Source organism: Podarcis muralis, chromosome 2 (genome assembly GCF_964188315.1).
Source record: "Podarcis muralis chromosome 2, rPodMur119.hap1.1, whole genome shotgun sequence".
In the NCBI taxonomy this organism is placed as follows: Eukaryota; Metazoa; Chordata; class Lepidosauria; order Squamata; family Lacertidae; genus Podarcis; species Podarcis muralis.
The window spans coordinates 53,680,191-53,699,652 of NC_135656.1; the positions used below are offsets into that span (position 1 = coordinate 53,680,191).

A 19,462-nucleotide genomic window follows, 5' to 3' on the forward strand; every position below is an offset into this window, starting at 1 on the left:
AATCCCACCCTTGCTGCTCTAGTCAAAGGATGTGGCTAATTTTTAATTAGCATTAACTGGATTTACGCATTTGTTTTTGCGAGGTACATGCACATAGAAACCTTTTGGAATATTTGCAATTAACTTTGCATTTTTATTCTGAATTTTGCCATAAAAATGCAAATGGGATAATATGTGTTTCCTGCTTCTAAGGCACTGGAGTTGTCACAAGTGTCCCGTCCGATTCCCCAGATGACATTGCAGCCCTGAGAGACTTAAAGAAAAAACAGGTGAACTGGTTAAGCCTGGGAAAACCTCAATTTGCTGGCAACTGATGGCCACAGTTTCTACAGGCGATAGCACAAGCTGTTTCTTGCAGACACAATAGATGTATTTGGGTATGACAGCCTTCTGCAACCTGGTGCCCTCCAAGTGTTGTTGGAGTACAACTGCCATAATCTCTGATTATGCTATCTGGAGTCAATGGGAGTTGGAATCTAACAATAACTGGAAAGAAAAGGCTGGTGTAGGGTATCAGAAGGCGATGAAAATGGGCAAAATCGAGCTCTTCATAAAACCTGTAAATGCATCAATTAAGATTTCTTTAATGAAAAGATGAATCAGTTAATTTCTGATACATCTGCATGACAGTAAAAAGAATTATTTGGAGGCACAAAAGCATATGCTCCTTTATAATGCATGCTTGTTTTGGGGCAGACATTATACTAAAATAGGTTTTTTCCCCTCTGTGTGTGTGAGAGGAAATGCCTGCTTTTAAAATGGTGCTTGGCAGCTGCAATTTTTTAAATTGCTTGCATTAAATGTAATGTGCTTTCTAGTTAATCAAGGCACTTTTTTAGTTGATCAGAAGTTCAGTTCATTAATGAAATTATTGACTTGATTAAATTTTGCAGTAAGGGCCAAGACCTGTTTGTCAGGATTTTGTAGATTTGATTTTCATATTTGTTTTCAATTTCTTCATAGGCACTTCGAACAAAGTATGGTATTAAAGATGAAATGGTCCTGCCATTTGAACCAGTAAGTGCAGCAGAGAAGGATTGTGTTGGGTGTTGGAATGGACAAAGCTGTCACTTTATATTCTCTCTGTTTATTTTTCTAGTTCAGTTTATTATTATTATTAAAAATTTTATATCTCCCTTTATTCGAGGATCACAGGGAGGTTTACAATATAAAAACACAAAATATACCACAGCAACAAAGAAAAACAAGAAACTCTCAACACATAATTTAAAAGGCCATAGATAATTTAATTAACCAAAGGCCTGGGAGAAGAGGAATGTTTTTCCTGGAGCCTAAAGATATGAGTTTTACACATTTCCACATCAGTGTGCATTATTTTAAAAGAGAAGCATTTTAGTGTGCATTTCTCCTAATGTACAAATTCTGTACACATTCTAATTTTGCAATTTTGCCTGATATGCACAGTATTATAGGCTATTCCCCCTAATATAATTTAAATTAGTATATTCATTTTAATGTACACTTTCCTCTAGTATACACATTCCGTATTTGGTCAGAGAACTTGAACTTGATTCCAAAATTTGGAAGAATACAAATTTATTTCAGTTTGTGGGGTTTTTTTTAGGGGGGAGTGCAAATCTGGCAGGTTTTTTAATGCAAAACAAACCAAAAACTGACCTCACCCATAGTTGGGTGTTCATGTTGGTCACCTGTGTTATCTGAGGGAATTATGTGTTTGTGTTGGTCTGCTTTTTCTTTTACGTACGTCATAGCTCTAGCCCTGCTAAAGTACTGCACAGCCAGGGGTGCTGTGAGACTCCTTGAGAATCCCATAGACTTGCCTTCTAGTCTTATCGGGAGGCCTGAGTCAGCCCTGTTAATTCTTTAAGGAGAAATGCACAGCTGTGTGACTCCATCTGAAAGTCAGATCCGGCTGTCTGATCTTTGGCTTCGCTTTGATTATGTATTTTGTTGTTACTTGCATGTTGCAGGCACAGGCCAGGCAGCTGTGCTTTTGATGCAAAATTGAGAACTGGGTGCCTATTGGATAACTTTTGAAGCCAATGCATGTAAAATTAATTGCCTCAATAAGTCCAGTGAACCTTTGATCACTGAGGAGCAACAGGTTTAAGAAGCAAAACCCAACTTTGGTATAGCAGACAAACCCGAAATTCAGCATATAATATTCTGCCCATCTGTCATATAGGTGTGAGAACCTTGCATATAGATGGAATTAAACAGGCTTCACTTTATTTTCTCTCTCCCCACTCCACATAGTTTACATTCCCTGCCCTTCAGACAGTAAACAATGCACATACTGTTGAAAAACCATAAAATGAAGATCCCTTTTCTTTGGAGGCTTTTGGAGTCACGGTTGAATCCCCTGCAAAACTCTTTGATTTACTTGCATGATTGAAAACAACTATTTTACAATGCTATGTGCTATTCCCAGGTGCCCATCATTGAGATCCCTGGCTATGGCAACCTTTCTGCTCCGTTGATCTGTGACGAGCTGAAAATCCAGAGTCAAAATGACAGAGAGAAACTTGCAGAAGCCAAGGAAAGATTATACCTGAAAGGATTTTATGAAGGAGTAAGTAAAAAATTAAGATTTCACAAGAGGGTGTGTGTGTTACAGAAGTGAATTTTTTTTCTTTTTTTTTTGTAGAGATGTTTGTATGTCACCACCTCTGCTTTTTAAAATACAGTGGTACATCAGGTTAGGAACTTAATTCGTTCTGGAGGTCTATTCTTAACCTGAAACTGTTATTAACCTGAAGCACCACTTTAGCTAATGGGGCCTCCTGCTGCCGCTGCGCCGCCGCCGCACGATTTCTGTTCTCATCCTGAAGCAAAGTTCTTAACCCGAGGTACTATTTCTGGGTTAGCAGAGTCTGTAACCTGAAGCGTCTGTAACCTGAAGCATATGTAACCTGAGGTACCACTGTATAAGGGTGAAAAGGAATTCATCCCAACTCTGATTGCTTGGTGACTCAGTGGATTTGAACACACCATTTTCTTTATTTACTACAGCCTTTCCCAACTTGTTTTGGACTCGCCTCAGCTAGGCAATGGTCAGGGCGCTGGGAGTTCTAGTCCAAAGCATCTGGAAGGGCACCAGGTTGGGAAAGCTAATTCACTTTATGGTTTGTTTCACTGAATGCAAGACTTGTCCTGTTCTCTTTTGGTCTCTGTCTGTTCCTTTGGATACATAACTAATCTGTAACTGGTACAGTCCATACCTTGGATCCTGAACGCCTTGCGAGTCTAACGTTTTGACTCCCAAACGCCACAAACCTAGAAGTGAGTGTTCTGCGTTGCGAACATTCTTTGGAACCCAAATGTCCAACGTGACTTTCACAGCTTCCAATTGGCTGCAGGAGCTTCCTGCAGTCAATTGGAAGTCGTGCCTTGGTTTCTGAATGTTTTGGAACTCGAACAGACTTCCGGAATGGATTCCGTTCAACTTCTGAGGTACCACTGTATTTGGTATGTATGGACTGGCTAGGCTTCATTCATTTTAGGCGATTTTCAGACTTTGACCTGTTTGGATTTAGGGATACTTCTCAAAAATTGCCTTCTGTTGAATCTAAGGGAAGGTTGGATCCAGAAAACTTAGTGGAAGGGGGAAAAAATCCTAGTGATTTGCAAACACAAGCACTAGCAAAAGATTCATGAAGTACTATATAGATAGGTTTTATGGCAGTTCTCATGCTTACAAATGTGTAAGTGCAACTAAAGCATTTCTTTTAACTTTTCTTGCTCAGTGCCCTAGAGTTATGTACGACAAACACTTGTATGTGAGTGAAAGATTATTTTCACATGAGGAGTGGCAGCTGTATTTCAGGTAGTCAACCTTTTAACCAGAGATGCCAACTCTGTAACCAAACCTCTTATGCCCGCAAGGCATGTGCTCTCCCACTGAAGCTCCTTTTTAAACTCCTATTACTTTTCCATAACAAAGTATGTCCAACACCTTTTGTCTTCTTATTAAAAGAGGCTAGATATTCAAGACTACTAGAGATTGATTTACCCAGGGGGTTTTCAAGTATCGTAAACAGATGTGTCTTCTTGAAGAGTAATGGCTTGCTTTCATCAGACATGTAAATTAGACATCCCTGTATACATTTGACTCTGTTCTTAGAATAGCTTTGTCCATTCACATTTAAGGCTATAAAGCTAAACTCTGATTTACTCATGGGAAAATTTATCAAGTGTGTGTGTTTTTTAAAAAAATTGCACACGGGTATTCTAAAAATTAAAAAATTGAAATTCCTTATTACAGGCAGCTTAATTGAAATTCTGTGGTCCTCTACTGCCTGTCCACACCTTGTCCCCTTCTTCTGTTGTTTCTCTGTGTCTGTTCTAGATTGCAGGCCTCTTGGGGTAAGGACCGGTCATATCTGTTCTTTGTGAAGTGTTATCCACATATCAGAGGTGCTTTATGAATGAATGAATGAATGAAAAAAATTTTGCTGCCATTTTGCACACACACATCTATCTATCTATCTATCTATCTATCTATCTATCTATCTATCTATCTATCTCCTTTGATGTACTCTGTTTTGAAGAGTTATTTCGCTTTTGAGGTCAGGAGATAAAATTTCTAGGATTAAAACCACCGATTCATTTACAATTATTGGATTTATGTGGGTTTCTTGCAGGCATCCTCTAGGAGGAAAAGGGATGGTGACCACCTTCCTCACATATAAGCTGAACTTCTAAAGCAGTTTGTAATCTCTGCAATGACTTCCCTTTTCAGATAATGCTCGTGGAGGGATTCAAAGGCCAGAAGGTGCAGGATGTCAAGAAGCTTATTCAGAGGAAGATGGTAGACAATGTGTGTAGTGGTTTGTATTGTATTTTAAGATTATACAGTGGCTTCCACAACACAGTTTTTGCTTGCTTGTCTCTACAGAGCACAGCTTGATTTTTTGAAACACAATCGTAGCCACGTGAAACTAAGCAGCACTAAGTCAAGTGTTTTGGTTTTGTTGCAAAAGAGAAATTATTATGCTTGACCTGTCAAATAGAAATAGCTGCTTTATTTAGATGGGTGCTTTGAATCCTGCAGAGCTTGCTATTTTCTTTAGTGAACTAATCCTTATCTGTTTACTAAAGGCAAGATTTGTGGCTTTGAAAGTAACTGTTTAGGCGTATTGGAGAAGAGCGGACTGTGGCGTGGTGACATTTCTGTCCCTATAAAGTTTTGAAAAGGAAAGACCATGGGGGCAGGGAACTGATGGGGTGGAGGTCTTCCTTCCTGCAGTCCACTGGCCTATGTCAGCACAGAACTCCCCATTTCTACCCACCAAAAGTGCAGATGGGTAGAAAGCCCCCAAACAGGGTGTTGGGCTAGCTTGGGATCCTTAGGCCTCTGAGCTACCCCCCACAGTTTCAGGCCTGATCTAGGCCCAATATCTGTGCCAGAGACATGCTGGCATAACCTGGAACAAGCTTTTGCCTACGCCCCTGCCTTCTGTCCCATCTAGTGTGAGCAAAGGGGCTGGGGATGCTCTGTTGGTTCCACTGCTCCATCATGCCCTATTGTTGCTTCACTTGGGCTTTAGATTGCTCTGCAATTTTGAATTCTTCCTATCGTACCATACAGTGGTTAAATTTCGTGTACTTGCACAGTTCTTTCACAAGGGGGCAGCTGAAGTACGGAGAATCATGACTTTTGTTCCATTGGCTTGATGCTGTCCATCTTTTTGAGATTTTCTTGATTGTGGAATTATTTTTATTGCATCAGTAAAGCGTTTGCTCTGGATGGTCCAGGTTGTAGAAAATAAAGCTCCATAATATAGTCATGTAATGACAATGAGTCCCATTGTATAGACAAAGGAACAGTCAAGCATGAGTTGAAAGCCATGCACATGGGACAATTGAGTTGCCACAGTTAGGTAGCTGCTTCCTTGAACTGCCCTAACTATTGCTGAGCATATTCCCACTCTTGTGCCACAGAAATTAAATAAACTCTGTCCCTGTCTGCTCTTCCAACAGAACTGGTGAGCATAGGTTTGGATTATTAAATTGCTATTATTAGTCAAATGGAATTCAGGATAGTTGCACGGCTAAAGCTACTTCCCTATTTCATAAATATTTCCTTTTTTTGTCCCAGCATTGTAATCCCACCCTTTTCTTTATTTAGCATGAAGCAATGGTTTATATGGAGCCAGAGAAACAAGTCATATCTAGATCTGCAGATGAGTGTGTGGTGGCTCTTTGTGACCAATGGTGAGTTGAAAGGAAAGATGGAGCCAAGTTAGTTGTATCCCTCACTGCCCTTCATTCTAAGTCATTTTGTCTGATTTTTAGGTACTTGGACTATGGTGAAGAAAACTGGAAGCGACAAACTTTTGAATGTTTGAAAAACCTTGAGACGTAAGTTGTCGGGGATAGGGGCAAGGTAGATGTGGGCTGACATAAACCCAGGAAGAGACAGCAAGGGTTAATTATCTTGCTTTTTTCAGGTTTGGTGATGAGACACGAAGAAATTTTGAAGCCACCCTAGATTGGTTGCAAGAACATGCCTGTTCAAGGACATATGGATTAGGTAGGATAAAACTTTTCCTGTTGTTTAATTGGGAACTCTTGGCTATGGGAGCAATTTAATATTCTAAATGTTTTTTAAAGCATATCTGCAACAGCTGATTCCCATAGAGACAACATACTCAGAAAAATTAACATCTGCGATGAGTTGAAATCAAGGCGCACCTCACTTTTCCACGTAGATGCATATTCTAGAGATTCATATAACTCCAGTGAGGAGTACAGTCATAGCTCAGGTTACAGCTGCTTCAGGTTGCATTTTTTCGGGTTGCGGACTGCCGAAACCCGGAAGTACCGGAACAGGAAGCTCCGAATTGTAACCCGTGCGTGTGCAGATGTGCAGATGCGGGTTGCGAACTCTGTGGGTTGCGAACGTGCATCCCACACGGATCACGGTCACAATCCAAGCGTCCACTGTATTGATTCAGAAGTAGCTTGGGATAGGGCCCCCAAGTGTCACTCCCTGAAAAACTCAAGGATGCTCCTTGCAGGTGTACCTCAATTTCTAAGATGTTGAGTGAGTCACAGTTTACCATACTAATGGCTGCCTACAGAGACAAGCTGATAAATATGAATTGCTTTAATATAAAATGTAAAAAGGCTCTTAAGCATGTTTTTGTTGACAACTAAGGAATGTGCTGACTACAACACAAATAATTTATTTTGTTATATTTTTAGGCACACGTTTGCCTTGGGATGAGCAATGGTTGATCGAATCTCTCTCCGATTCCACTATCTACATGGCTTACTATACGGTTGCTCATCTCCTCCAACAGGGTAATCTCCGTGGACAAGGACAGTCTCCATTAGGGATCAGGTGAGAAGGAAAGTTTCTCAGGGTATAGTGTTTTATATAATAAAATTATAGATAAATCCCTGCCATAATTATAGCGTCTTCTTGTTGATTCACACTGTGTACCAGGTGAGGAGTCTGGTATGAATTTGATTCTTTGCAGGACAACTGTAAACTGCCACATAGTTAGAAAAAATGGTTATCAGAAACCACCCTGATTTTTAATGTTAGTTCTGTTTCCCCAGGAAATGAAAAAAGTGTCTGAAAAGAGAACCAGATGGCTAATCTTCACCTTCCTGGCAATCTGTCTGCAATCATAAATAGTTGAGGTTAACTATCCCGTTAACTGCTTATGTAGTCCACCACTATGCATTCAGTACGGTAGATATATCTTCAGATATAAAGGCTATTATAGAACCTCTAGCAAAGGCATGGGGAACCTGTGGTCCTTCATATGTTGCTGGACCACAACTCCCATAGTCCTTGACTATTGGTTATGTTGGATGGGGATGATGAGATTTGGGAGTTCATCAACCTCTGAAAGGGCACAGGTTCCCCATCCTTGTTCTATGATCAAAACTCTTTCTTCAAGCAATTTTCTCAATACCAAATTGTCTAATTTGACCTTCCAGCATTATTGCTTCTCTTAAACTTAAGGTTAGTCTTCTGTGGCATACAAGATGAAGGATTATAGTTTTGTATTCAGTATAGAATGTTAACTAGCTCCTGTCTTCCTGCTTCAAAATGTCTCTTTCTAATGAGGTTACTGCTGTGGTCGATTATGCAGTGGTTACTGCTGTGGTCAATTGCACTTTTAAATTGGGAAGTTAACTAGATGAAGGTGGAGCATATCTTCTCTGGGTGAAGCCACAGATGAATGCTTTAGAAATGGAAATCCTAGCAATATTCCAGCACCCTCCTTCCTTTTTTAAACCTGAAGGTAACTGAAGACAGGAGGATTGGTTCAAATGAGCGCTATTTTTCATAGGAATAATCTTTTTAAGGCAGCGTAGTGTCTGGTGAGTCTTTCCTCTGAACTCTTAATTGGACTGCATAGCAGTTGTCTGGCTCACTTTTTCTCTCATTAGAAATAGCAGAGTGAAATGAACAGAATTTTAGCTTCACAGGAGCACTGCCCTTTGCTCCCATTGCTCTAGTCAAAGTTTGTGGCTATCTAAGAAGTCATTATGCAAACCCTTCCATTGCATTTGATGTCTTAATTCAAATTTGCTGATTAAATTTCTAAAGGGAAATAGAAAATTGAGTTAAGGTTAATCCAAGCAACTTCTTTAATAACATTTTCAAAGAATGTACGTATGGCTCAAGTCAAGACATAGGGTGGAATTCAGTGTGGCTCTATTGAATTTAGCATCTGCGAAAGCGTGTGAGCTTGCCAGACAGAATGATTCCCCCTAACCCCCATGTGCACTATTCTGGGGGTTCTCTTGAACTGCCCCAAGCCAATTTGGGGTGGCACATAGGGGGAGGAGACAGGGCAAAGCCCCTTGAACAGGCAGAGGCTCTTGTGAAACTTGCCCATATGAGTCACCACTCAATCTGTATGTGACTCTTAATTCTGGACACAAGGAAATTTACAGTTGTATATTTTCCCCATATACATTATACTTGGAATGGGGGGGCAGGTATTTTCATACCTCAAACTGGAAAAAAAACAAACATTTTCAAATATGGCTTTGAAAAAATAAATAAAACCAATAACTTTTACTATTAATGAGGTGCAAACCTGGAATGGTAACCGAGTGTTCCCACATGTGTGAACTCTATTCTCAATGGCAGATCTTGGCATCAGGTCTAGTGTGGCTGCAGCCCAGGTTCAAAATGTATTCTGTATTTTTATGCTTTGAACTACCCTGAGATATTCAGATGAAAAGCGGTGTAAATATTTAACAAATAAATAAAAATGAATAGGAGTCTTGGTTTGCAGGTAGTACTTTGTCTCTACAGTCAACCCAATGTGTGCTATATTGATGGCACATTAATGAGATTTGTTACTAGTTGAAATGTTCACCCACTATTTCTAGTTTGTGGAGTCAAGGGGGTAATCTCTCGATTCTGATCCATACTCTAACTTGGCAACGTCTGTCTTAAACCCATCAATCAGCCTAGCTATAACTGGTTCATTTAGGAGCTTGATGAGAAATGCTAAACTGGCTTTTTTCTGGATTACAACCTTTAACTTGTTTTCTCCTGTCAGTATTACTTTTAAAAAAAGAACGAGGACAGGAAAAATGTATTGTCAAGGTAGTGCTGGTTTGTGAAACCTGTGGCCCTCCAAGTATTGTGGACTCCAGCTCCCCTCAGGCCCAACCAGCATGGCCAGTGGCCAAGGATGATGGGAGTTGTAGACTAGACTGAGACATCTGCACAGCCACAGCTTCCTCAGCCCTGTGGTGGTTCATGAATGTAGAAGGCTTATGTCATACTATGTGTAACTGAGCAGCCTAGTAGAATGTAGATGCAGAGCTTTGTGCAGTGGTACCCTGGTTCTCAAACTTAATTCATTCTGGAAGTCCATTCCAAAACCAAAGCGTTCCAAAACCAAGGCATGCTTTCCCATAGAAAGTAATGCAGAATGGATTAATCCATTCCAGACTTTTAGAAACAACCCCTCAAACATGCAATTTAACGTGAATTTTACTATCTAATGAGACCATTGATCCATAAAATGAAAGCAATAAATAATGTACAGTGGTACCTCGGGTTACATACGCTTCAGGTTACATACGCTTCAGGTTACATACGCTTCAGGTTACATACGCTTCAGGTTACAGACTCCGCTAATCCAGAAATAGTACCTCTGGTTAAGAACTTTGCTTCAGGATGAGAATAGAAATTGCACGGTGGTGACGCGGCGGCAGCAGGAGGCCCCATTAGCTAAAGTGGTGCTTCAGGTTAAGAACAGTTTCAGGTTAAGAGCGGACCTCTGGAATGAAATAAGTATTTAACCCGAGGTACCACTGTACTGCAGTCACGCAATCAATCAGTAGCTGAACTGGGTTCCACACAGTCAGCAAAAACAACAAAAAAGAGCCGCAAAAACAAAAATGCAAAATAAATAGCAAAAATATACAGACTTCAGCGTAACACTCAAATCAGAAGTGTAACACTCAAAACGGAGCACGTTCGGCTTCTGAAAAAGGTTTGCAAACCGGAACATTTACTTCCGGGTTTGCAGTGTTTGGGTTCCAAGTTGTTTGAGTACCAAGGCGTTTGAGAACTAAGGTACCACTGTATACTTTGTTCTGTATACACTGTAGTACTTATACTTAGCAGCATAATAGATGCTTAAGATAACTGTCACTATTTCTCCCCTGCATAACTTTTGTCCTAATCTATGCAGGGCAAACCAGATGTCCAAAGAGGTTTGGGACTACATCTTCTTTAAGACAGCGCCATTCCCAGCAACAAAGATCCCCAAAGCAGCTTTGGATAAACTGAAGCAGGAGTTTGAGTATTGGTATCCAGTGGATCTGCGTGCTTCGGGCAAGGACCTTGTTCCGAATCACTTGTCATACTACCTTTATAATCATGTGGCCATGTGGCCAGATCAGAGGTTGGTTTGAAGTACTTTCAAATCTTTAGCTGCAGCCAGACACACAGTCACAATAAGTCTTCATTGCAGACCTCTTTTGAGTTCATCTGAGGCCTGAAAGTGAATTGCTCCTGTACAGAGGAAGAGACATTTGCAAGATCTGTGTGGGATTAAAACATGGCTATAACTTTATTCAACAGCTAATAGGCACCTGAGCCTCGATTTGATCATTCTTCCCTCCAGTTATACAATGCAGATTAACTAACACTTAATTGAGGCTTTGGGAATGGCTATCTCCTGCTGCCTCCCAGATGGGTTGTCCTCACTCTGGCTCCAAGCCTAAGAAGAGTAGTGTGTCTTGCACTGTTCATTGCCAACAGCCTTCAATGTGCACCGAGGAGGGCCTGTCATAGTTGCTTGTCCACAAGCCTGAATGTCTTCAGGGTCAAAAGATTGCTAGGCCTCAAGGAATTTGGTTTCCCAGGTGCCCTCCAGACAGTGTGCCTTGATTGATTTGGATAAGCCTCACTTCACTACCTGGGTGCCTTGGGATGCTCACCGTCTTACACTATTTTCAAGAGCTCAGTGTTCAGAGTGTGTTGCAGAATATGTATGTTGTGAACTGGACACATATATAAAAATAAATAAATGTTTTCTGGCCCTTCCATCTTGGAGGATATGCAGTCAAAGTTTTAAGAACAAGCATCATACAAACCACAGCAAAGCTTTATTCTAATTTTTGTAGTTTCCCTGGGTGGAATGAAGGAAGCCTCCAGAACAACCAAGGGTTTCAGTGTCAGTCCTATTAACCAGGATAGTTGAATCCATGTGATCTAGGAGACAGGAGCTGGTTCTTACATTCCATTGGTTCTGTTAACATTGCATTTCATTGACATATATGCATGCTGTATTTGCTTTTTGCACCTTAACACATCCATTGCCTTTGAGCAAAGACATAGTGCATGTCCTGCATTTCTTTTCCCTTGAAGAATCTTGTCATCCCTGTGGCTCTGCTTCTGGGAGGGCCTTTAAAAGTTTAAGAAAAATAAAAGAATCTTTTTCATGTATGTCTTCTAATGCAGAGAAAAATGGCCAGTATCTGTAAGAGCAAACGGGCATCTCCTCCTAAATTCAGAGAAGGTACTTTATTTGTTTATACTTTTGTGATGGTTAGGACTGACAGATCTCAACACTGAAAACCAGGCAGAAATCTTTATTTGGGTAGAGTGAATGAGGGTTAGAATGAAATGAATATAAAAATGTCTACGTGTGAGTGTTGGTGTGTGTTTTAGGGGAGTTCAGTTTTATTATTGTTCTCATGGATAGCACATTGCTTAACTTTTCTCATCAGGCAGTGGATAGATTTCCTGTAACCCGCCTCTGTTTGACATTCCTATCCCACAGATGTCTAAATCTACAGGCAACTTCCTCACTCTGTGCGAAGCTCTGGATAAGTTTTCTGCTGATGGTAAGAAGGCATATTAGCTTGTCATTGAAAAAAAATCTGCTAAAACTATTGGCCAGGTTATACTATAACCAGTGGCATAATAATCATCTTATGGTTTAAAATGAAGCACATAAATGTGTGTCAGACATCCTCCCCATTTGGCCCAAACCACACCCATCTGTCCATCACATGACATCATATGACACTAGATGTGGGGCTGGTAAGCCTCAGCCAAATTGGAAAACAAGGATAGGGGGCACACTGGTTCTTCATTTCCAGCTACTAGTGTAAATTTTTAATTTAACCTTTTTTTGTGTCAACCCAGAGCTATTGAAAAAGGCACCAAATTCAAAATGAGCCAGATTGCGTCTGGAAAGAAAGAATCAGAAATGCAACTAGTGATATTTGGAGCTGTGGCTACAGAAGGAGTTTGAATTCAAGCTGGATTACAAACCGGAGCAGGAATTGGAAGCACAATTAAGAGTGTGCTCTTGATTTTTCCTTTGAAATTGACTGCCCATTAATAAATGGACTGATTAATAGGTGCCCAGCTCCACCCACCTGTCAAAGTGGCATGGCAGGGAGGAGCTTTTGATCTGGCCCGCCAGCTAGATCCAGTTCCTCACCCCTGCTGTCCATGGAAAACAGGAGCTCCAGCTGATCAACCTTTTCAGGTTGCATATTGGGAGGTCATGACAGGAAGGACATGCCAATGCATGAGAACTTCAAAAAGTTTGTCAGTGCTATTCTTTAAGCATGTTCTTCCCCACTGAAAATCTTTCTAACTGTTGTAGTTGCCTTCTGAAATGTAATTTCAATGAAGAGTTGCAGTGATGCTGTCTATGATGTTTTTAACAATGTTCTCAGATATTGATGTGGAAAAGTAGTTGGGAGTCAGGCTGTACTGTCCTTTTTACAGGGCACCTGATGTTCTAACACTGACTTGGTTTCCTTCTAGGCATGCGGCTGGCATTGGCTGATGCAGGTGATACTGTTGAAGATGCAAACTTTGTGGAAGCCATGGCAGATGCTGGCATCCTCCGCCTGTACAACTGGGTCGAGTGGGTGAAGGAAATACTTGCTAACTGGGACAGTTTGAGAAGTGGGCCTGCCACCACCTTCAACGACAGAGTTTTTGCCAGGTACCATGAACAAGACCAACTTTCTAGCTCAGAAAAAAATGTGGATTCCCCGGGACTGTTCTGTATAATCATGTTAAATCACAGATTCATGCATGTTGGCACTTCTCTTTTATTTCGATCTAACTATAACTTTCTCTGTTCTTCTCTTCCTCCATGCCCTGCCCAGTGAAATGAGTGCAGGCATCATGAAAACAGATCAAAACTATGAGAAGATGATGTTTAAGGAAGCTCTGAAAACAGGCTTTTTTGAATTTCAGGTAGGCTGTCCACTTTCTGTAGCACAGGATTTTAAAAGTTTGAAACTTAAAATACATTTAAAGAATGCAATAACAGTTGGTGGTAAAGCAGTTGGTTTGAAATTTTGCTGCCTGCTAGAATAATAGTTTTACTTGGCTCTGCTCCTTCTGACCCTTTAGTGGGAGATGCCAGGGATTTAACCTGCACACAATTCAACACTATACTAAGACCTCTCCCACAGTGGCCGGTCTGCTTTTGCTATGTTGTGCAGCACAGATTTAGCATTATGCTAGAAGGGTAGGTAGAAAGACATAAAATTCATATTCCTGTAGCCAATAGTCTTTGTTAAGCATTATACTTCCACAGGATGTTATTTCCCTTCTGACAACCAGAGATTTACAGTCATTGGCAGGCAGTAAAGCGGGAGGGCCAATAATTAAAGAAAAAATTGTTTCCTTTATCTCTCTCTTCTTTTAGCAAACTTAATTTTAATCAAGGATGGATGGATCAGAAAATGTATTCCTTCTGCCATTAAAAAGCAGGATGTTTTTCACTTTAGTCCATAAGGTGTCAGCAACTCTCCAAAATATCTGCAGCAGCATATTGCTTTGCTTAATAATGAATTGCTCTGACTCCTTTACGCAGCTGACTTTCAGGAGTGTGGTTCGGCTGGCTGAACTATGTGCATAATAATCTATCATATTTATTGCCTCTTTTTTTCCTTACTACTTAATGGTAGCTTTTTATGTGGGCCATTCAGAATGATAGTGCCTAATATACAGTTACAGTTATCCTTGACTTTTATGTCTGTGCCGATAGATGTCTTTTTTAAGAGCCATAATAATGTAAAGCTATATAATGTCCCACTGGCAGAATTTCATTTGGTCCTAATCCCAGCAGGTTTTTTTTAAAATAAAAAATATGGTCCTTTTAATAATCCATTATAGGATTATAAGTAGTTTATGTTTTAAGGACATATTAAAGCAAGGAGATTGGCTTTTATGCAATGCTTTTCCATGACAGTTAGACTGTTTTTACGGTGCTTGTGCTGGCTCTCTTTCAGGCAGCAAAAGACAAGTACCGTGAACTAGCTATCGAAGGAATGCACAGGGACTTGGTGCTCCAGTTTATCGAATCTCAGACTCTCCTGTTGGCTCCAGTCTGCCCTCATGTGTGTGAACATATTTGGGCATTGCTGGGCAAGGTATGGCTGTTTATTTATCTCTAGGGAACCGCTTTGCAGTCGTCACATTTTCCCTCTTTGTGATTGTATCTCAGCTAAATATCAGCAGTTCTGCAAACCAAGCACAATCCATAGCCTTTGTATGGCCCTGTTAGACTTCGTCATTATGTTGGAACAAGGAAGGTAAGAACTGTTCCTCTCTTCTAATCCCAGTGTCTGTTGTTAACTCAAATTTAAAGACTGACTCCATCATGAAAGCTTCCTGGCCTGTACCTGGCCCTGTGGATGAAATCCTGATCCGTTCTTCCCAGTACCTCACAGAAGTAGCTCACGAACTCCGTCTGCGCCTCAAAAACTACATGGCACCAGCTAAAGGAAAGGTAAAGGCCTATGCCTCCCCCGCCCCGGCTGTTCCTACATGGTTATGAAGAATCATTCCGTCTGATGAGAAAGGTCTCCTTTTGTTTTCTAGAAAGGCAACAAAGAAGCACCCCAGAAACCATCCCACTGTACCATTTACGTGGCCAAGAACTACCCCCCATGGCAGCACACTACGTTGTCTGTTCTGCGCAAGCATTATCAGGTGATCATCCTACCTAAATGCCCTCCCATTGCTTGCTTGTTGGCTTATTGAACGGTTTTCCATCCTGCCATTCCACCAGACTGTCTGCAACAGGCATAGGCAAACTCGACCCTCCAGATGTTTTGGGACTACAACTCCCATCATCCCTGACCACTGGTCCTGTTAGCTAGGGATGATGGGAGTTGTAGTCCCAAAACATCTGCCTATGCCTGGTCTGCAAGGTGGCTTACATTCCAATAATAACTGTAGTAAACCCAGCAGAGCAATATAAGAAACAGTACACAGTAACAGTAATTTGTTAAAGCCAGTAAGAAAGAAAACAAGAATCTCAGCTATCTCCCCATTTTACTTTACTATTTGCTTCTCTCGTCACTTTCTTCTCTCTGTCTCTCCTGAAAATAAAACTAACTTGGTATCAAGTTATTGAATCTAAGGGGGAAATAAGCGTTTCCAGTGTTTTAATAAGATTTTGCAGGTATTGCAGTTTGGTCGTAATGTCCTTTTTGGGTGCGTGATTATGTTTGCTGTATGATATCATTTCTAGTGATGTTTTGGAAATGGAGTTCATTTGAAAATGGGCTCAGCTTTGTTATCCTTAATCTTTTGCCAAATGCAAAGCTTAGTTAGCTGCTTATTTAAGTGCCTGTTCTGCTGCAGCAATACTGGCTGTGTTCAGACGAGTGTAACTTCCTTGTTAGGCAAGGAGCTTTGAGCTCCACTCTAGTCTTTGGTGAGTATGATAATTCTCTGGCTTTGTAAGAAATATACTAGAGCACAATAAATTCTTCTGCCTTAAAACTTGCATAACACTAAGAAATCCGACTTGAAAAGCTGCAGTCCCTGAATTCTTAAGCTTCTGGAACTGATCCTTTAACTCTTGTGGCACAAGAACAACAGCAGCACTCAAGCAGAACAGCTAAGTATCAGAGTTGATTTGTGGATTCGCTGTGTCTTTTCAAACTGCAGTAATGTGGTTAAATTAATTTCCTTCTAATTAGGAACAAGCATGTCTTTGTAACTTGGTGTCCACTGCCATCAATCCATATTGAACAGAAAGAATATGGATCTTACTAACAAGGCAGAATGAATTGTACTTTCCCATTTACTTTGGGGCTCCTATCGATGAAGTTAAATTGTAGTGTGAACTTGGGGAGAGGTTGGGACACTGGTGCTGACAGCATGTAATGTTTCTCTCTCCACCCCACCCTTCTTTATTCTTTTAATAACCCTGTGAGATAGGTTAGGGTCAGAGAAAATGATCTATGGCCACCCAGCAGCTTTGTGGCTCCATGGAAGTTTGCCCAAGGGTTTCCCTGGTCCAATGCTGTAACCACGACACCACCCTGCAGTTCTTTGCATGTGGCACATGAAAAATGCAGTGGTGTGAAAGTGGTAGCAGAGAAAGTGAGAGAAACAGATGCCTGAAATTCCTTTCTCCTGCAGTGGAAGCAGACATATCTCCAAGCATGGATCCTAGCATACCTTAGGGCCCGCCAAGCCCAAAGAAGCCCATGTATTAGGAGCTATCAGGTTGCTCAATAAACCTGCCTCTCTCTTGATCCTGTTTTTATAGTTCTAGAAGCCAGTACAAACAAGAGGCTTACTGTGCTCTTTGTGGGCCACGACACGACGGCACTGCTGTGTGCTGCGTGGTAGATTGCAGCTTGTGAAGGACTGAGCTCATAGATTTTTCTAAATGATTTGGGCTGGGCATGATGTTTAGGGTGAAGCCACACATACAAAGAAAGACTTGCCAAATAAAGATTTGCGGCTGTGTTGTTTTCTCTATTGATTAGAATAACTTTCTAAAAAGCAGTTTTTGAAAGGGAAGTTAGAAGGATGCTGAAGAGAAAAAAATTCTCCCCCACCTCCATGGGAATGTATCACAGTATTAAGATCTTCAAGGAGGGAAAGTTTTAGGCATCTGGGGTAAACTTAAATGAAGGCTATATGTGCTTGCTACATAAACGAGAACTGCCATGCAGTGGTTTAATTGGATTTTATTTTATTTTTTAAAAAAGGATCTCGTATGTGTTTTTGTTATAGACCAATGGAGGACAACTACCAGACAATAAAATAATTGCCACTGAACTCAACTCCTTGACAGAACTGAAGAAATACATGAAAAGGGTTATGCCTTTTGTTGCTATGATCAAGGTCAGTCTTCCTGCAGCTTATGGGAGGGGGGTTATTGGTTTGTTTCTGTTTTTTGTTTTTATTGTGTATTTTATCTTTTTTAAATCTTGTTTTTATTTTGTATTTTTCTGTTGTGAACTGCCCTGAGATCTATGGATGAAGGGCAGTATATAAATTTAATAGTAGTAAAATTTCATCCCTTGAAAATTTGAACCAAAAAGGGTAATGAAATTGGTGGTCACATTGGCTTGTGTCCAATTATGTTCCTTCACTCACAGAAGGCTCTTCATTCCAGGGGAGGGTTCTGCGAATAGAAAGGGGGGGGGGGGCAATTTTAGCAAATTCTCTCCTTCCATAGGGTGCCCCAGCCCTCTTGAGCATGTTTTGTGCACAAGGATTGCTGGGGTGTACAAAGGGAGGAGGGTTTAAGGGAAAAAAATATGCCTCCCTCTCCTGTTCATGGAAGCTGGAACAAAGAGCCTAGGACTTAAAAACCCACTTCATTGTTACCAGTTAAATTTGGAAGTAACTACCTTGGGCTCCTGGTTATAGCAAAGACTTGCATTTTGTTCTGTAGCTTGGGATCACAACTTGAATGCAGCAAGATTTCTCCTGAGAAAAGAAAAAGAGAGAGACATTAAGAAATACATTTGATAACTGGAGGAGAAAGCATGACTTTAAAAACAGAGCTTATTGGCCACATTTAAAATCTCCCTGCATTATCAGTTAGTCAGAGTAGACTAAAATGCCAGGAGGATTTAACTGATGCACTTAAATAACAACTGTTAAGTAATAATGACACACATGGTCATTGCCCAAGCATTTTCTGAGCCTTGATATTGTGCTGATAATTGTTGCTGGCTGCAGTGGGTGTTGTTATATTGTTACTTTAAAACAGTCATGATGGTTTAATGCAATTGCTTTAATAGCTTTTTTGTAAACCACCTAAAAATGCTCTGACTAGAAGGTGGTGTATAGGTTTATGTAAATCAATAATGTCAATTCCTGTGGCCCATGGCTGTAGAACAAAATTAGAATGAGAAGATGGTTCATAGGGTGATGTAAGGATACTGAATTTAATGAGTACTAAATTCACAGAAGTATGATTAACCATATATATATATATATATATATATATATATATATGGGGTAGTGATCAAAAAGAAGAATGTGTCATGACTTTTAGAAAAGAGTGGGGTGGGGTTTTTTACTACTTAAATTGTAGCCCCAATGGTACTTTGGTTTCTCTCTCTCTCTCTCTCTCTCTCTCTCTCTCTCTCTCTCCGTGTGTGTGTGTGTGTGTGTGTGTTTGGTAGGTTTGTTTAGAGGCACAGTCAGCCTTGCCACGCTAAATAAATGCTAGGCACATTTTTTTTTTTTTTTGCTGAAGCACCTAGCTTGCAGAACGACAGTAGAAAGGGAAGACAGCTGTTGCTTATTCTCTTTATCAATGTGTGCTTTCTTTAGCCAAGGTAACAAATCCAGCACACTGTTCCAATTCAACAAAATTGCTTTCTCATGTACACCTTCCTGTCAAACACATTGGTAGTAGCAGAAAGAATACTCTGCATACTTGATGTAGCAGTAATCTAACTCCAGCAGATTGTTCTTGGTATGCATTTCTGGAATTTTGCGAGAGCTGTAGTGTTTGGACTGAGACGAGATTATATGTGGAGGTTTCTATCTCAGTTGCCTCTAGCCTGCAAGCCTTCCCATTTGACTCGCCTTGCAATTTTGGTCAAGCTTCACCCACCTGCCCAATCACCTGACATCTTATATGACATCAGGTGGGCAGGTAAAAAGAGGCTTCTGAAGTCCCAATAATCAGGGATGCTTCACAAGTGCTTCTTAAGACCTGCACACCTGCCGGACTTC

At 40.6% G+C, this 19,462-nt stretch overlaps 1 protein-coding gene across 2 annotated transcripts in view; it reads left to right on the forward strand.

The window, feature by feature from the left end:
- The window catches only part of LARS1 (leucyl-tRNA synthetase 1), a 44,871-nt gene that overhangs the window by 17,151 nt on the left and 8,258 nt on the right, over window positions 1-19,462 (forward strand). For both annotated transcript variants that reach the window (XM_028717910.2, XM_028717909.2), the window contains exons 12-28: window positions 193-269; window positions 964-1,017; window positions 2,414-2,554; window positions 4,724-4,801; window positions 6,113-6,198; window positions 6,280-6,345; window positions 6,435-6,517; window positions 7,192-7,330; window positions 10,668-10,880; window positions 11,942-11,999; window positions 12,264-12,327; window positions 13,265-13,448; window positions 13,615-13,705; window positions 14,749-14,889; window positions 15,108-15,248; window positions 15,341-15,451; window positions 17,498-17,608. In XM_028717910.2, the coding sequence (XP_028573743.2) occupies window positions 193-269; window positions 964-1,017; window positions 2,414-2,554; window positions 4,724-4,801; window positions 6,113-6,198; window positions 6,280-6,345; window positions 6,435-6,517; window positions 7,192-7,330; window positions 10,668-10,880; window positions 11,942-11,999; window positions 12,264-12,327; window positions 13,265-13,448; window positions 13,615-13,705; window positions 14,749-14,889; window positions 15,108-15,248; window positions 15,341-15,451; window positions 17,498-17,608 (1,838 nt within the window). The remainder of the gene's footprint in view (window positions 1-192; window positions 270-963; window positions 1,018-2,413; window positions 2,555-4,723; window positions 4,802-6,112; window positions 6,199-6,279; window positions 6,346-6,434; window positions 6,518-7,191; window positions 7,331-10,667; window positions 10,881-11,941; window positions 12,000-12,263; window positions 12,328-13,264; window positions 13,449-13,614; window positions 13,706-14,748; window positions 14,890-15,107; window positions 15,249-15,340; window positions 15,452-17,497; window positions 17,609-19,462) is intronic.